At 41.2% G+C, this 17,889-nt stretch overlaps 1 protein-coding gene across 1 annotated transcript in view; it reads left to right on the top strand.

Moving 5' to 3' along the window:
* EFR3A (EFR3 homolog A) overlaps window positions 1-17,889 on the top strand; it is a 65,304-nt gene that overhangs the window by 34,980 nt on the left and 12,435 nt on the right. Inside the window, exons 10-19 of the mRNA XM_090283352.1 lie at window positions 316-451; window positions 1,990-2,157; window positions 6,307-6,421; window positions 7,348-7,399; window positions 9,497-9,669; window positions 10,121-10,196; window positions 10,885-11,046; window positions 11,667-11,798; window positions 12,870-12,937; window positions 13,883-14,010. Coding sequence (XP_090139478.1) covers window positions 316-451; window positions 1,990-2,157; window positions 6,307-6,421; window positions 7,348-7,399; window positions 9,497-9,669; window positions 10,121-10,196; window positions 10,885-11,046; window positions 11,667-11,798; window positions 12,870-12,937; window positions 13,883-14,010 — 1,210 coding nt within the window. The remainder of the gene's footprint in view (window positions 1-315; window positions 452-1,989; window positions 2,158-6,306; window positions 6,422-7,347; window positions 7,400-9,496; window positions 9,670-10,120; window positions 10,197-10,884; window positions 11,047-11,666; window positions 11,799-12,869; window positions 12,938-13,882; window positions 14,011-17,889) is intronic.

Raw genomic sequence — 17,889 nt, 5'->3', positions numbered from 1 at the left:
CTTCCTCTGCCAGAGATGGCCAGCATTAATATTCGGGTGTATGTAATTCTAGTCTTTTATACTTTTAGAAACCAGATTGAATTTTATTAAACACAGTATTTTGCAGTTTATGTTTTTCACTCAGGGTATGATAAATGTTTTCCAGTATTCCTATTCATTCTTAAAAGGAATAATTTTTGACGGCCACACATTGTTCCATAGCATAGTCGCCATCTCCTGTAGCGGGACGTTTTAGGGTCATGCTGTCTCATCCTTGCGAATTCTGCTGGGGTGCACATAGCTTTTCACCCACCTTTGTGTTATTCTGTCTTCTAGGCTCAGTATTCTCACCACGTGATCCAGGAGATTCTGGGGCACCTTGATGCCCGTAAGAAAGACCCGCCGCGGGTCCGAGCCGGCATTATTCAGGTTCTGTTAGAGGCTGTCGCCATTGCTGCTAAAGGTTCCATCGGTGAGTACCAGCAAAAAAGAAAACAGGAGACATTACTGTTTCAACCTAGTACAGAGCGCCTCACAGCAGACACAGCGGTGTTGGAAAACTGCGAAAATATTCCTAACATTGTTAAATGTACTGTCATTTTTCTTGAAATTTTGGCTTCATATGCTTACTCTTAAACATCTTAGTGTACAGTTAAGCATTTTTTTTTCTAATCTCTCCTTTCTTCCTTTTTCTAATAAAAAAATTTTGATGCCAATTATATGCTAAAGATTTGGGAGGGTACAGATATAAGAAATTTGCAGTTTATTTGGAGCTAAACAACTCCACCTAATACTGTAATGAAAGGCTCGATTTGATCACATGTAAGAAAACTAGGGTTCAGAGAAGAGAGGGACAGTGGATTAGCAAGAGCAAAAGAGTGTGGAGCCTGTGTGGTTATGATGTGTGAAGGTCATGCAGAGGAAGTCAGGGAAGTTCAAGTTGTGGCCAGAGCCTGGAGGTCGTTCTGCAGGTGATGGACACTCTTGAAAGATTTACTGTAATCCTTCTCAGACTTGTGTTTTAGGGTGATTCATTTGGCTGCACAAAGTACGGCACCTTAGGAATAACGGGGTTGTCATTGTGGCAGGCATCAGGAAGGGACTCGACATTGGCATTGGGTGGCAGCGAGAGACACGTCAAGTCAGCAGGATTTGACAACTAACTGACTATGGGGATAAGGAAAGGGGACAGCTGAGAGATCATGATTTGCCACCTACACGTGATTTTAAGAATGAAAGGGTCCTTCACAATATTGCTGACGTTAGGAGGAGAATCTGGTTATATGTTTTTGCTTCAGAATCAAAATGTGGAAATATTCTACTGATAAATTCGCACATTCATTCAGTATCAAATCAGAGTAGGCATTTGGGATAGGGACTTTTTATTACCTATCTTGTAACTTATCTCAAAGAGGAAATGGAAGCCTCTCTTGGAAAATTATTCAACTTGAAATACGAAATAAAATACAGGTGATCAATTGAATCATCACACTTACTGATGTCTGTTATGTGTGAGAGTCCATGTGTTAGGCTCTGTATGTTCCAAGAAGTGTGTGAGTGTGGCTGGCTGGCTAATAGTTGCGGCAGATTCTTCCTTCTTCAGCCTCAAAAGATGCAAAATAAACTTCCTGTGCCACAGTGAGCGATATTACCATAATTTTATGGATTCTGACTCGGCAGGTTAAGTGTTATTCTCGTATACACTGTTCTGAGTGCACAAGACTGGACAGGGGGAAAGTATTTGGTAATCTTTATATGCATATGCACACTTTGTGTGAGTCGGACAGGGATTCAGACAGTGAGCTGCTGAGGGACGGCAGTAAAGGTGTGTTGGAATAACTGGGAGAGTTTATATAGGTGTTTCTCGTTTACTTTTTTAGCGTTTTGGTTTGTTCATAAATTAGTAAGGATTTCCGGCTACTGCAAGCATCTCCAGGAGCCTGCTGACCTTGAGAGTGGCTTGCAGTGCGCGTGGTGGGAGCGGCCCCGCTCACCTCCGCTCCCTTGCAGGCCCCACGGTGCTGGAAGTCTTCAACACGCTGCTGAAGCACCTGCGCTTCAGCGTGGAGCTGGAAGCGAGTGACCTCCAGGAGGGGTCTGTGGGCAGTGCCGGCTTCAACAGCAGCTCCAAGGACAGTGACGAGAAGATCGTGCAGAACGCTGTCATCCAAACAATAGGTGAGTGCGCCTCGCGTGTCCAGGCCGTTACGGGAAACGGACTAAAAAAGCTCCCACAAAAGGCGCTTGGCCCTTGTGCGTCTGTCACAGGTGAATGGCAGCTTCGACTCTTGAAAACTTGGTATTTAGAAAACAAACGTAAGAAAAAGACACAGACCACTGTACATCCTTCGCCCAGATTCACCAATTAATATTTTACGCCATTTATGTGATCATTTATTTCTGTGTCCCTTCATTTCTCCGTGTGTGCATGCATGCATGTCTGTAACATATGCATGCTTATATAAAGCTATACTCAGGGATAGATGCATGCATACATACATGTATCTACATTTTTCCCCCCTAAACCACCGAATAGTAGGGTCATATACATCATGGCTCTTTACCACAGAGTAGTTTTCCAGAAGATAAAGATGTTTTCTTCCATAACCAGACTATAGTTATCAACATCAGCAAATTTAATATTGATGCAGTTCTTTAATTAAATTTTATATTTTAGTTTTTTTCATCTGACCTAATAATGCCCTTTACAGCTTGTTTTACTCTAGGTCTTGGGTCCAGTCTAGGGTTATGTATTGCACTTAGCTGTAAGAGTTCTTTAGTTCCTTTAGTCCGGAACATTATTTTAAGAGTACAGCCCTCCCTTTTTTAATTTCCTCATTTGGGTTAGTCTGGTGTTCCCTCATGATTAAATCCAGGTTATGCATTCCTGGCTGGATACTACGTAAGTGATAATGTTCTTCCCCGAGTATCGCACGGAGAGAAGTCACACAATGTGCATTTGCCTCTCATGGGTGATGTTAATTTTGATCACTCCAAGTGTTGTTCTGTTTCTTGGTGGTACGGTATCAGTTTTTCCCCTTGTAAATAATAAGCAGGCTCTGGGAAGATACTTTTAGACCAGCAGGTAATTCTGCTCTCATCCAGACCTCCCCTAGATTTAGCAACTTTTCGTAATTCTTAGCTGAGCCCGTCTTCACCGTGATGGTTGCAAAGTCATGGTTCTCGAACGTGGCACTCCGCTCCGCTGTGAGCAAGGCCCTTTCTTCCTGTGTGTGGGTGTGGGAGCGCGTGCACTCCTCTGTCATCTGTGTGAGCTCATGGATTTGTATTTTCATGCTTCATAATTCATTCTGTGCTTCTTATTATGCTTTTGGTGCTCAGATTGTCCCAGACTTGGCCATGGGAGCCCCTGCAAGCTGTCCTCTGCATCTGTGTAGGCCCCCGCCCCCCAGCCCGGAGTCAGCCCTGCCTCCGGGAGCTGCGCCTCCTTTCAGTGGGGCGTGGTATCAGAGACCGCGATCCGGGGACTCGTCCCTGGGCTTTAATATCATAGGCTTTTTTTTTTAAACCCAGTGATCAAAGTATAAAGGGTAAAAAGGTGAAGAGCTTCCTTAAAAAAAAAAAAAGCCACGAGAGGTTTTTGGAAAAGAAACGCCCTGACTGTATATAAACCCAATTAAAGCAACTTCTCCTTGAACACACCGCTCCCAGCCTTCCCCAGCACACCTCGGTCACGCTGTGGTGCAGCTACATGGTTGCTGTGATAGTTTCAAATTAAGTTGTCTGCCTGGGGTTTAGTGCTTAGTTTCTAATGATTCCTAATAGTTTCCCTCATGAGAGAGTCATGTATCAATTTTATTGGTGCTCAGCTTATACCGTTTGCCTTGGTAATTATCCTACCTGTGAGCCCCTTGTTTATAAAAGTCCTTTGGAATATTTAATGCCAACTTCCTCTTTGTCATCTTATTTCTAATGCTTCATGGATATTCATCCATGCACTGTGCATTCAGCACCTCTCTACTGCACGTGTGTGCACACCCGGCCCTGTGCTAAGGCTTCGTGACGCACGTGGCTCTCACCTTGTCAAGGCATTTGGCGGATGGATCAATTGGTGCGGCACCTCTGTTTTACTTGGTTATCGTCTCATCAAGTGCATAGAGAGTGCCCTCATGGCAGCAGAGGCCCACGTGTGTCTTATACAACACAGGTAGTAGGTGGTCAGGATTTTTGGAGTGACTGGAGAGGAAGCCATGATAAAGCTCTGTATTACCATGGGGTCTCAATAAAGCCAGACAGTCTAGTTATTGCTTAAAACAATTAGTATCAGTGTATGGTTAACCTAGGCTTCAGGATGATTCCTAATTTTTTTTTTTTTTAATTTTAAAGAGAGGAAAAACATCAATTTATTTTGTTTCACTTATTTATACATTCATAGGTTGCTTCTTTTATGTGCTCTGACTGGGGATTGAACCTGCAACCTTGGAGCATCAGGAAAATGCTTTAACCAACTGAGCTACCCAGCCAGGGCCTAACTTCTTTATGGATTTTCAGTGATATGTCAAATCAGCTCATCTTTTTTTAATGGAGCTAATATAAATTGCTTTTGCAACTTTTAATTAATGCAGCATTACTGTTTTAGTTTATAATGTTTATTGTTTCTCAAGTATTTTATTATAAGTCATACATACAGCAGACTCAAGCAATATTTCTGTGACATAACACATTTAGAAATAACATGTGAAAATTAAAACATGACAAAGAAGAAATGCAGTGTAGCACAGAGAGTAAGATTTTTATTTAAAGCACACTTCTGATTTCCTCAGTATCTTCCTTTAGAAGTTCTCAGTGTCCTGGGAGTTCAGGCGGACGTGTCCCTTGGTGAGTGTGGGACAGGGCTGCTGCAGCTTTGGCACTTTACATTCTGGAGCTGTCGGCCAAGGTCTTTTAAAATACCTGAGAACATAGCTCCTTGCTGTGGTTAATTTTGGGGTGGCAGAGGCGAGGGGTGTCGGTCATTAGCGCTTTTATTCAGCAGTTCCAATACAGACAGTGGGTATAGAGAATGAGTTACTTTCAGGACTGTCCTCATGGTTGGTCATGTTGGGGACTTTATGTCCTCGTGGTAATGACAGACTTGCTTGGAACAGAAAACCAGTGTCCGGTTTTGTATGGTGATTCGGAACATTTCTAACTGGGTTCTTGAAAAGTTAAAAGTATCTTATAAGGAGGAAAGAGATAGTAATAATGGCATAGGCTTTATAAATGAGTATTAGTCCTCATCTCAGGCCTTAGTGTGAGCTGCATAGTTTCTTGTATGAGTTGTTAACCTCTCCCATCCTCACTTCCACAAGAGGAAATTAAGACTAATAATAGTACCCAGTCCCATAAGGTTGTTGAGGTCCTAATACAAAGTAGCTTATTGCCCCAGAAATATGTGCTCCGTAAAGTGTTAGCTGGAGTAATAAGTTTTGTGCAAATTGAGTAATATTAAGATCACAATTTTTTTTATTGCTAAGGTATGTGATAATGGGAAATGATTTTTAACCGCATATTCAATCAAAATCATGAGTAGAATAATTTGAGTTGTTTAAGTAGATTATTATTAACTCTAATAATAGAAACTGAAGAGTTAATTTATTCTTAGAGAAATATTACAGATCAGAAGTTTTCTGTAATGATTATGTTACATTTTAAAATGTGAACAAAACAGCCACGATTTGATAATCTGTTTTGATCTTTCAAAGAAACAAAAAAATCTAAAGTTTGAGTAAATGTTAGTGTTGTACATTTTTTATGACTAGGAAGTAAATATTCAAAAGCTATAGCAGGTAAATTAAAAATATCCACAGAACCCAAGCATGCATGAGAAAAATGACAAGTAAATAAGTTATTATTTCTTAACATCAGCTAAATTATGTAGAATTAACTCATCGGATTAAATTGTAATCTCGGCCCATCATAATGACATTTTAAAACATTTAACAATCCTAGGAAACCAAAGTAGTGACCTAATTATTGACATCATTGCTAGAATAGGAATCTAGGTTCACAGTATATAAACAAGTTTCATCAGAAATACTACCAAAAGGTTTTTTTCCTTTTTCTAAAACTCCAACTCAAATTGATGATGGTTTGCCATGTTAACTATATGCGAAAGACTTCTAGACATGTATTTTATCTTAGTCCATTATATAAATCTTATATGATATATGATTAAATGATTTTAGTTAAATTATAATATCATTAGAGTTTAATGACATTGTTTTACCACGAAGTGAAAGCTTTGTTTAAAAATATATTATAATTTTTTTACTATATGGAAAAATAAACTCTTTAATTTGTAAAATTTACCTTAATTTTTCATAGGATTTTTTGGAAGTAACCTACCAGATTACCAGAGGTCCGAAATCATGATGTTCATCATGGGGAAAGTGCCAGTTTTCGGGACATCCACCCACACTTTGGATATCGGTCAGCTAGGGTATGCATGTATAGTTTTCCTAAGTTTTCCAACTATACGTCTCAACTTCACGTTGGTTTAATGTTGTTTTATAGAAATTTAGAAGATGTCATGTTGTGTTTTTAATTACTAGCAATAAAGGTCCTATGGAAAGTAGTATTTTTATGGTACTAGGTTGCTAAGGAATTCAATCAGCATTGTATGCTTTTAAAGTCAGTTTTTAGTATATCATAAATTCTCTCATTTTCTTATATTGGCCAGGCAGAAAGGTTGTTTAGCCTGAACATTGTCTATATACATAGGTACTTAGGGTAAAACTTCAAGTTTCCTATAAACAGAATTAATAATGTCAGTGTGGCAGGAATATTGGCTTATTCCTAGAATTCTAGAACAAAGTGATTTCAAAGATCATGCTTTGGTTCTCTCGTTTTATAGATTTGGCTTGATTCTACAGCATGCTAAAGCTTTAGTTTGTGAATACTTGTGTGCGTTTGCTACTTTAGTAATGAAATGTCTTATTTGAATTATATTTCTTTGACTGTTAATTAGATAACTTTTCCACTGGTTTATTGTTTTTGAATAATATGTTCTTACCTATTAGATATACTAGTCAATTATATATACAGTAAATATATTTGCCAACTTATAATATCTTTTGTTTTGTTGTGTATTCATATGATTTAATTTTCATATCATTACATGCATAGGTCTCTTTCCTTTGAGAACCAATAACATTTTAATTTTTTTTGTTTGAATTTGATTTTTTTACATATAACTCTTTAATTATGAAATTTAGAGTATAAAGTGAGCCATGACTTAGCTATTATTAAAGTAAAATCTACTTAGCCAATATGAATAGTTTTAAAATCAGTAAATAATAAGTAAATGAAGTAATATGACTGTTAATTACTACTAATAAGATAATGCTAGTATGTTATGTATTTTAGGGATTTGGGAACCAGGCGGATTCAGATAATGTTGCTGAGATCTTTACTTATGGTAAGATGTTCAAAACAGGTGAACATGCTTCCCCTTTAATTATTGAAGAGGTTAAAAGAACAGTTTCCCATTATTAGCTTCCTTTTCGTACGTAGTCTACTATTTATGGTTAGTTTTTTTCTGTCGTTTATGTAATTAAGTATTATACTTTAACTTTCTTTTATTTTATTATACTTCTGCTATTTTTTCCTACTTCTCCTATCATCGTATTTGACATTCATAATGATGAAACATACGAGAAAGTATTGCCCTTTTGTAGATGAAGATGCCCGGGCTCAGGGCCTTTCAGTGGAAGGGGTGGAGGAGGGTCACCAAGGTCACAGCGCTAAAGGACAGGACTTGGACTTGAAGCCCAATGTTCTGTCTAAATAGCATGTTATTCTTTCACATAATGGCTTTCAAATTATGACTCCTTGTTTGGAAAATAAGTCAGCTATAAATAGCTGAGAAGGAAAAGCATACCTAAAATGTGAGGTTCCGTGTTTGTTTCATAGTAATTGTATGCATTTTTGATTCAGCTACATGTAGCATAACACCAAAACCAGGTAGGAGCTTGTTGTTTAAAATGTGTCCTTTTCAAGTCAGTACTTCTAACTGTATTCTGAACATCGCTATTGTACATGATCACATTTTTTAAAAGAAATATTTCATACCAAGGAGAAGTATGGAAATATGTTACGTGATTTTGTATTTAATCCTGTTTATGGTGTTTGTCATAAGTATATTTTAAATTCTGATATAGCCAGATTTATCAGTCCATTCCTGTGTGCTTTTTTCCTTTTTCTTTGTGTCTTCTTTAAGAACACCTTGCCTCTTCTGGTGATATAAACACATTTGCTTATATTTTCTTCCAAAAGTTTTTAAATTTGGCTTTCTACATCCAGAACTTTGATCTGGAGATTATTTTTATATATGGTGTGAGACATGGATATATTTTTATTTTGTAGGTGGGTAGCAATTGTCCCATGAATTTCTCTGCTCTCTTATAAGGTCACCTCCATCCTTATGTATATCCAAATATAAATATTAGACATTCTAAATATGTTTGCAAATATAAATATAAGTTGAAATTACAAACTGAAATTTCATCTGGTCCTAAGTTGTTTTTTTTTTTTTCCTTTTTTAATCGTTGTTCTATTCCAGGTGTCCCGTTTTATCCGCGTTGGTCCCTGCCCTGCCCCCTCCCCGCTCCCCAGTCAATCCCTGCCCTGTTGTCTGGGTCCATGGGTCATTTCTACTAGTTCCTTGACTAGCTCCTTCCCCTTCTGTCCCCCCTTTTTCCTGCTTCCTCCTCCCCTCTGGTCACTGTCTGTTCCTTGTTTCCAGGCCTCTGGTTCTATGTTGCTCATTTGTTTGTGTTGTTCATTAGGTTCCTGTATCAGGTGAGATCATGTGGTACTTGTCTTTCACTGCCTGGCTTATTTCACTCAGCATCATACTCTCTGGTCCTAAGGTTTTTATTAAACAAATTCCCCGAGTAAATCATTTTGACTTAATCCTAATTGTACCACCTAGTCAACTGAATGAAGGACTGTGTGGGATGGTTAAGATGTAAGAGTATTTAAGTATATGCTCTTTAAAAGCTTTCAATTTAGAATATAGGGATTCGCTCGGAAATGTCAAATCAAATATCTAAAAGTATAGCTTTCCAAACTGAAAATGTGTTCCTATTAAGCTCTTACGTACCATTTGCGACATTATCTCCTTATACCCATTTAGTACTGACTGCCTGCCCCATACACGCTTAACCTCTCTGGCCCTCGGGTTTCTCATCTGAAGTGGGGGTGCGCACTCCCCCCTCACAGGGGTGTGGTGAGGATGCAGGTGACGGGCATGAGTCTTAGATGTGTGGCGGGCCCGTGGGAAATGGGGGTGGCTCCTAAGGTTACTCTCTTTGTGAAGGACTTTTCTGTGAATTCAGTAAAATCCATGTCATCTTAACAGAATTCTTTTCTGTGTTTTCTTCAGGCTTATGCCCATACTTGTTGTTCCTTTTCATTTAATGGTTCTCCTAAAACAGTCTGAGAATTGTTACCAAAAGAAGACTCATGACCAAGTTGTTTTGTTTGTTTCTTTGACTTCTCTGCCGATAATCAGGTCACCTCTGGATACAAAGCCAAGACGATCGTTACCGCGCTGCCCGGGGCTTTTCTGGACCCCCTGCTGTCGCCGTCCCTCACGGAGGACTATGAGCTGAGACAGTTAGTCCTGGAAGTGATGCACAATCTCATGGATCGCCATGACAACAGGGCCAAGCTCCGCGGGATCAGGTATCGCGCCATCGTGACAGTGAGCTGAATGCCGATGTTTTTCAGTTTGCACACAAGAATCGAAGCGGTGTGGTTTTGTCCATCTGGGTTTTTAGGTTTTCTTAATGCAGTTTAATTATTAGTATAGTTTAACTTATTAGTATAGTTTAAGAGCAAATGTTTGGAGGTCTTTTCAGAGATCTTAACTACTAGTGGTCACTAGTTACATGAACTTTATTTTGGTTTTGCCTTAAACTTAGAAATGGCATTAGGAGTCAAGATGACTTTATGGAATTCTTAATTAAACTTGCTAATTCCGTGGTGTCATTACATACAGGCTTACTTCACATGCTCATTGGAATGAGTGTTGTGTAGCTAAGACCCCTAAGTGTAACTATCGATTTGTCACGTCAGACATGATATTAGAACTAAATGTGGTATTCATTAAAAATGATGTATTGATTATCTCTAGAATAATACCTGATGTAGCTGACCTGAAGATCAAAAGAGAAAAAATTTGTAGACAAGACACAAGTTTCATGAAAAAGGTATGACAAGACCATCTTCTAAAAATTAATGCATGATGAAAATTAAAGCCATCCGAACGGTTAGGTAGTTTATGTTGCTGTGTGGCCTTGAAATGAAGCCATACTTCATTCATAGATTTACTGAGAACGGTTTAGTTTAGGGGGAACCTCTGTGCAGTCCCTGGGAGGTGTCCGCCATCTCTCCCCTGTGTATTGGCTGTGGATCTCCCTGTGGGGACTTCAGGCCAGCGCGCCCAGAAGCCGCAGAGGCTCTCCCCAGGACGAGTCCCCGCGCACCGCACGGGCGACGCTTCTCGAAGCGGGTTTCCCCGCAGCTGTGTTTCCTCCGCTGTTGCCGAGGCGCCTGTGGTTCTGTCTCCACTTTAATTTTTTCTCTTACCGATCTGCAGTTTGCTTCTGTCTGTGCAAATTATGACTCAAAACGTTTTCATTGGTGACGTGAGAACTATTTCTCACTTGCTGTTTTTATTTAAGGCTTATTCTTCACGTTTAATGTCAGTTTGTACTGGCACGTAGTATATTTGCTGATGTTAATGATGGGAACACAGTTCAACAGTCTGATCATCGGGTTCAGTCTCTCTTCCATGGTAATAAGAGCAACTTTGTAGGCGGTTATATGCGTGTGCAATCTGCTGTTACTGCATTTCCAGCAAACCTGACTTTTTCCCCTCGTCACTCCCCTTTTCAGAACGGGCAGCAACTGTATCGACACATATATTTGGGCTGCAAAGAGGAAGACAACGTTCAGAAAAACTACGAATTGCTTTATACTTCCCTTGCTCTTATAACTATTGAATTGGCCAACGAAGAAGTGGTTACTGATCTCATTCGCCTGGCCATCGCTCTGCAGGTGCGCTTTTCGTTACGTTTCACTGCAGAAAGCATTTTGCTGTGAAATAGGCACTATCTTTAAAGCGCTGTTGCCTTTATCCAAGCACATGAATTTTTAAAGGGAAGTATATTCTGAATCTAAAATACTCAAGACAGTGACCATAGTCATTTCTTTTTTTAAATAAATGGCGAGTGAGCTTTGGACTGGGTGCTAAAGGTTGTTCAAGGCCCTGGGAAATGCTGTGCTGAGAAGACAACACGGTCCCGGTGCTCACACTTGGAGTTCGGTGGGGAGGACAGTCCCTAAGTAGTTTATGTAGTCGTTGCTCGGGTCTGAAGTATTATGTAATGAAAGGACGGCAGGGAATGAGAATATGTGTCATACATGTGTATCAGAGAGTTGTGTAGTAATATATGTGTTTAATATACGTGTACTGCTTTTTTCTTTAGGAAAGGCTATTTGAGAAATTTCCCTCTCCTGTAAATGGGCATTTGTTCTCCTTTCAGAATTTAAAACAAAATAACTTCTTGTAAAATGTCATTTTTGTTAACATTCCGAAGTACCTGCAGTTTCTGAGAACTCTCCCAGAGCAGAGCCCCTGGGAGCCTAAGACCTGTGCTCTCTTGCTTTTATTAAAGGACAGCGCCATCATCAACGAGGACAACCTGCCCATGTTCCACCGCTGCGGCATCATGGCGCTGGTCGCCGCGTACCTCAACTTCGTGAGCCAGATGATCGCCGTCCCTGCGTTTTGCCAGCACGTGACCAAGGTGAGGGAGCTAGAGAGCGCTTCCGCTTGATTCTCAGGCCAAACGGCTGCCTTTCTTCCAGTTCTGTTGAGTTTTCATTTTGCTGTTTATGTATCAAACTGAGATAATTCTGTAAAGATAGGCAGTGGCTAAATTGAAACCACAGCTAAAACTATAGGTAATGTTATATTTTCTTTGAAGCCTGTTGTTTCGTTAGAATTTTTATGTAGTGGTTGAATAGCATACTTGGTTTTCTTCTAGACTACTTCATGTGGTTTCTTAGATAATTTTTTTCTTTTAAACAATTAAGAATCTTAGTATCTAAATTTTCTGAAATTATACTATTTTTTGTTACTGATTTAAACCAGTCTCCTTGAGCCAGACCTCAAAAGTTGAATAATTACTGTGCCTCTCAGAGATTTGTTCTTGGTCATTAAACTATATTAGTTTTTTTCAGCAGTAACTTATTAAATAATTACTTGCATGATTTAATAACATTTTAGGGGAACCTTGTTTTATGGAATTGGAAACAAATTTCTCAGTCCTGGCTAAAACGTTGGATTCTAGTCCATTCTGAGAAATAAAACTCGTTCATTCACTGCACAGCATTTGGGTGACTATTTGATGCCTGCCCTGGGAGACAGAGGTACTAGGAAAGCAGCGTGGGCCCTTTAAGTGACTCAGCTGCAGGAAGGGGTCTCTGGACCAGCGGGAGCAGGAGAGGGCCCTGGGGGGCCTTGGGGGGATATGGGAGGGGGCCTGGTGCTTCCGGAAGGGATTTCCAGAGCAGTGGCACCTGAGAAAAGGTGTTCTGATCCCTTTGAAGCAGGTGTAACCACATGCCGTGTATCGTTGATTCTTACTACGTGTGTTACTCTGTGATTTTGTTATCTGGTGAATCTTGAGATTAATAAAGGTAAAAACGAAGTGAACTCTGCATTTGAGTTGTAAATGTCGTTAAATTCCAAAATCAAGTGTTGGTATTTCTTGTTTACTCTTTGTTTCTGTTTTTTCAGTTTTCCACATTTTCATATCAAGGTCCTGAAAAGTGAAGGTTTTGATATTTTTGTTTTGTTTTTGGATATATTTCAGGTTATTGAAATTCGAACTATGGAAGCCCCGTATTTTCTGCCAGAGCATATCTTCAGAGATAAGTGCATGTATGTTAACTCATTACATTTTAAGGAAAGGGGAATTGATGATGATTATAAAGTAGTGAACTATTGCTAGAATAGTTTTCTGGTGTTTTATAGTTTAAGGTGTCATGTTTTGTGTTTCCGTCATCTAATCCATCTGACTTCTTTCCCTTGCCATGAAGTTCTTGTACGTAATAAATAGAGGCTTATGCACACATAGATCAATCTTCGATAAAAAATGTTTTTATCTTTTTAATATGGAGATCTAGCTCTTAAATATAGCATGTTCTCTTACGAATGAACAATCCTTTAAGGGAATATAATATCCTGTTCAAGACTTTCGATAATAGATAACAATACTCATAAAATCGTGGGAGAAAGAATGTATTAAGGAACGTTAATCATTTATACACTGCGTTCTTCCTGGCTGTCCAAACCAAAAAAAAAAAAGAAAGAAAAGAAAAGAAAGAACAATGTATTCTTCACACTTTTGGGCTGTAAAGTAGTTTAATATTGAAAACGTCAGCAGAAGATAAAGCCAAGGAGTCTCAAGGGGAAATGAAAGTGTGGTTGGGCAAGAGCTTCCTGTCACTCAGCTGGCTGCTGTGTGTTTTCATTAACTATCCGTAAGCGGCATTTTTATTTTCTTCTCTCAGTAGGTGCTTTGTTAGCCTGGAAGTTGAAGCTGAGTTTAGTCCTCCTCCTCATTGAACGTGTGAATCCCTACAGAATAGGGCCAGGCTGAGCTTGCCACTGGGGAAGGAGTCACAGCGCAGTAGTTGCCACGAGGGACCACGCACCTTGCGCTTTTAAAGCGCTCGGATTAGCCTCTAAAATACACGATGTCCGTTGCTCATTACAGTTGTATTTATAATATTTAGGCTTTGACCTGGAACGTTTGCATGTTTACTTATTTGTGTTCAGAAATTTAAGTAACACTGACTGACCTTTGTTTGATCAACCTGACAGGCTTCCAAAATCTTTAGAGAAGCATGACAAGAATTTGTATTTTCTGACCAACAAGATCGCAGAGTCACTGGGTGGAAGTGGCTATAATGTTGAGAGGCTGTCGGTGCCATATGTCCCCCAGACCACAGGTAAGAGGGGGTGGTTAGGACTCGGTCTGGTGATGTTTCAGCATTCGTCCATGCCCAGTGAGCAAGGACAGTCAAGGCTTGTGTACTTACATGCTGCAGCTTTCTCAAATCCCTGGGGGGGCGGTCACTTGTGGTTTTAAATTTTTCTATTGAAAATTGTTAGTAAATCTCTAAAGATATATACAGGAGTGGGCAGAAGTAGGTTTACTGTTGTCAGTATACAAAACAGTTTATACTTGTATTATTGTTTATTAATTACTGTATTATTTACAGTATTATATCAACCTACCTTTGCCCACCCCTGTATATGATTTTATCATGAGCAAATTGAGTCATCAAGTGATTGTTACTGTTATACTAAGGAAGAATAATATACTTTAAACAAAGAAGGAAAGTGAGATCTTTCCTCATTAACCAGTATTGAATTTAACTTGTGAAAATTGTTCAGTTAGTTATCTGTGTATATTGAGCACAGTGAATTAGGCAGCTTTTGTCACTTGAAAGAGGACAGATCATTTGCCATGCAAGGGAATTGTCGAACCATTTAAGTTAGGAACACGTTTCCCTCTGTGCTGTTTATTTCCTTCTGTTCTTCTCATTGAATGCGGCAGTTCCGTTACATTTCAAGGCAGAGCTGCATGGCGCCTTACATCCAGTTTTTACTTAGAAACTAAGAATCCAACAGTTTCTGTCTCACACTTTCGTTTTCACTTGGTGGCTGGATAGATATTAAATCTGGTAGAACGAGAGCCGCTTGTTTCAGTCAGGTGGTGTTATGGGACAGGCGCTGAAGGCAGCGTCATAGTAGTCTGGGATGTTAATAAGTTCTTCTGCGTTTTATTTTTAGTTCTATGCTATGAAAGATTTTATTCTTCATGAATTCCATGGGGAAATAAAAATGTTAAGAATAAAAAAATAGAGCATTATAATTTAAAACTTTTAAAATATTTTGTTCTTATAATTTGGATTTAGCTCTCTTTCCTTCGGGCAAAAAACCTCATAAGCCCAGGCACCGATACAAAGGTAAATCGGAAGTCCCTTTGGCCTGCCCTTCCCGTCACCCATCCTCTAGGCAAACAGCTTCATAAGACGCGCCTTTTAGAAAATGGAGCCCGTGCCTGTATATCTTATGTACTCACAAGTTCAGTTGTTACTTTGCTCTACCTTCCCCGTAGCTGTAGTCGATTTCCACCGCTTATTCCCTTTGCCCTGATCCTTTAACTCGTAACAGTTTTTAGTGAACATTCTGGCGCTTTCTTTAACAGGAGGTTTGCTCTTTTCCATTTTCCTTCCACCCCTGAAAAAGACGTATTCCTCTTCTCAATGCCTCTCTATGACTGACTGGGAGAAGTCTGAGTATGTCAGTGCTTAATTATATAACTGCAGAGAAGTCGCCCAGCCAGAACAGGAGCTTTCTGACTTGTGGGGGCTTCGGCGGGGAGAGCGGCCGAGGCGGGTGCGCTGCCTGCCGGCCTCCTGACCGGGAGACGCAGCGACACTCCATGGGACAGTCAGCCGGGCGTCTCGTTTCCCTTTGCCTGTATAACCGTCAGATACTCATCTTGAAAAGTAAGGGATTTAAGAACACGATTCCAAAAGAAAAAGGAAAACATACTTAATTTGTTGTGCGTCACGCACATGGATAGATGGACGTAGATATAGATACAGGTACGTACGCCGCCATCATCAGAACAGCAGCTGCCATTTGTCACGCGCCAGCTGTGTGCCAGGCACGGTGATGGGCACGCTGGCCTCGCTGTCATCTGCCCTTCAGGATGGTTTCGTGAGGAAGGCAGCCTTGGCCTTGTGTGCAGATGAGGGCAGTAGTCTGGTTTGTAGTTTGCTTTTATTCTGTAACTATGCACTGATTCTAGATGGAATTGCGTGTTTTTCTGTAGGACCAAAACAGTGTACCTGTGTGAGTAGTGTCAGCATTAAACTATGGCACTTTGAGTTTTGTGTAGATGTTATTTTTAAAATTCTGTTTGGCCCCATTAACTTTTTAATGAAATCTGAGTGGTATTGTAGCTCTAATTACATGTATGATTTATTGTATACAGTTAAGTCAGTTTCTGTATCTTATTTTTAAATAGCCATAGAAAATTTATTGGGAGTTCTTGACTGTAGTTCCGTGCTACACTTGTGTTCAGACGCTTTTCTGTCTTCCGTAGCATCTGCATGCAGTCGCATGCATCACACACAGATACACCAGGTGGCAGCAGATACCGCCGGACGAAGTTAGGCCTGGCTCTAAGCGTTGCTTCTGAAATCCAGGTTCCAGTTAGAGTCAGAAGAACTGAGGATTACCATCGGCAACAGCAGACAGGGGAAGGAGGAGGGCGGGGGCGGAAAATGGAGAGGGCACAAAGCAGAGTCTGGGCTTCCCAAGCCCCACTTGGGGGAGAGAAGCAAGGGTCACCCCCGGGGTGTATACATCAGACACTGAGATGGTGACAGTGTGTCCTCTGGGTCAGCAGGACAGGGCAAAGCAGCTGAGGCCCAGGCGTAGACAGCCCGTGGGGACGGGCATTACCGCCCACAAGCTCTACCGTAGAGACCTGACGTTCGTGTGCGTGAACGGGATACCGACTATAGCTGTGCCCCGCCTCCTCTGCCGTCCCCTGTAAGCGGTGCTTATGTTAGTCAGAACACCGTTTCGAGAATATAGTGTTAGGGTTTCCCATTCCCGTTTATTTCCTTCCCTTTTACAATCTTGAGTCTTTTTTCTACCTCTGTCCCCTACACCTCCCTTCTGTTCTCACTGATTTTTGCCACTCAGTGTGACCCCTTTCCTGTCCCTACCTCTGATTTCCTCTTCAGCCTGACTGGTCTGCAGCCCATCGGCCTCTGTATACTCACCTAACGCTCTTTCAGGGCATTCTTTGTGAAGCAGGCTCTTTCCTCCTCGTTTTGACTTCTGGTGAGACCTTAGAAGTTGGCCTTTCTGGAGGGATAAGTAGAAATAACTGGAGTAATATTTAAGATTTTAAAGGAAGTGATATATTCAGTTAGGCTTTGAAAGATATGAATCTTTATAGTGGGGAGGACATACAGAAGGGCAGATAATAAAGTGTTTCCAGCAGGAGTTTCTGTTGTAGAAAAGTGTGGAAGACAAATGTCAGAGCGTGCTCAGGGGCTGGGGGAAAGGCACAGTTGACTTTAACATGAGATAAATGAGGAGCAGCCGAGGTTCCAGCTGGTATTGCTGAGGTCTGACGGGAGAGCCCAGGATGCCGTCTCAGTTCTTCAGGCAGTGGGTGGGGTGACTCGGGGGAGTTGAGTGGTCTGTGCTTTAAGGGGCTGATACCATGATGGTGGCCCACAGGGAACACTGTAGAAAGGCCTGTCACCAGTCGGGAGGGACCAGGGAGCTGGTTCTCAGCTGAGGGCGATTTTGCCCCTCCCAGGGATCACATCCATCCTGGAGCCATTTTTAGTTACCAGCACGGGGCAGGCCTGCTGGCCTCTGCTGGGTAGCAGCGAGGGGTGCTGCTGAGCGTCCTGCAGTACGCAGAGCTGCTCCCTGCGACAGTGACCCGGCTGAAGTGTCAGCAGTGCCGAGGCTGAGGAAGCCGCCTCAGTCACGTGTGATTAACAGACAGCCGCAGGTTCTCCATGGCTTAAAGCCGGACAGACTTTTATCTGTGCCCAGCCTGGGCGTGTCTCCTGTCGTCCGTCGCCGGGATCCAGGCTGAGGGAGCAGCCTGCTCGGGAGCGGCGCCCCTGCCTCGTTGGCCAGAACTAGTTCCGTGTCCCTCCCGACCACTGACGGGCCGGGAGCTGCAGTCCTAACTGTGTGCCCATGGAGAGGGTCAGCTACCAAGTGCGATTAACAGCACTAGTTACTCCCACGGGGGGCTACCGTGGGGCGAGGAGGAC

The sequence above is a fragment of the Furipterus horrens genome, unplaced genomic scaffold (assembly GCF_987537825.1).
Source record: "Furipterus horrens unplaced genomic scaffold, mFurHor1.1.pri manual_scaffold_7, whole genome shotgun sequence".
Classification (NCBI taxonomy): domain Eukaryota; kingdom Metazoa; phylum Chordata; class Mammalia; order Chiroptera; family Furipteridae; genus Furipterus; species Furipterus horrens.
This window is presented reverse-complemented; position numbering and strand designations above follow the sequence as displayed.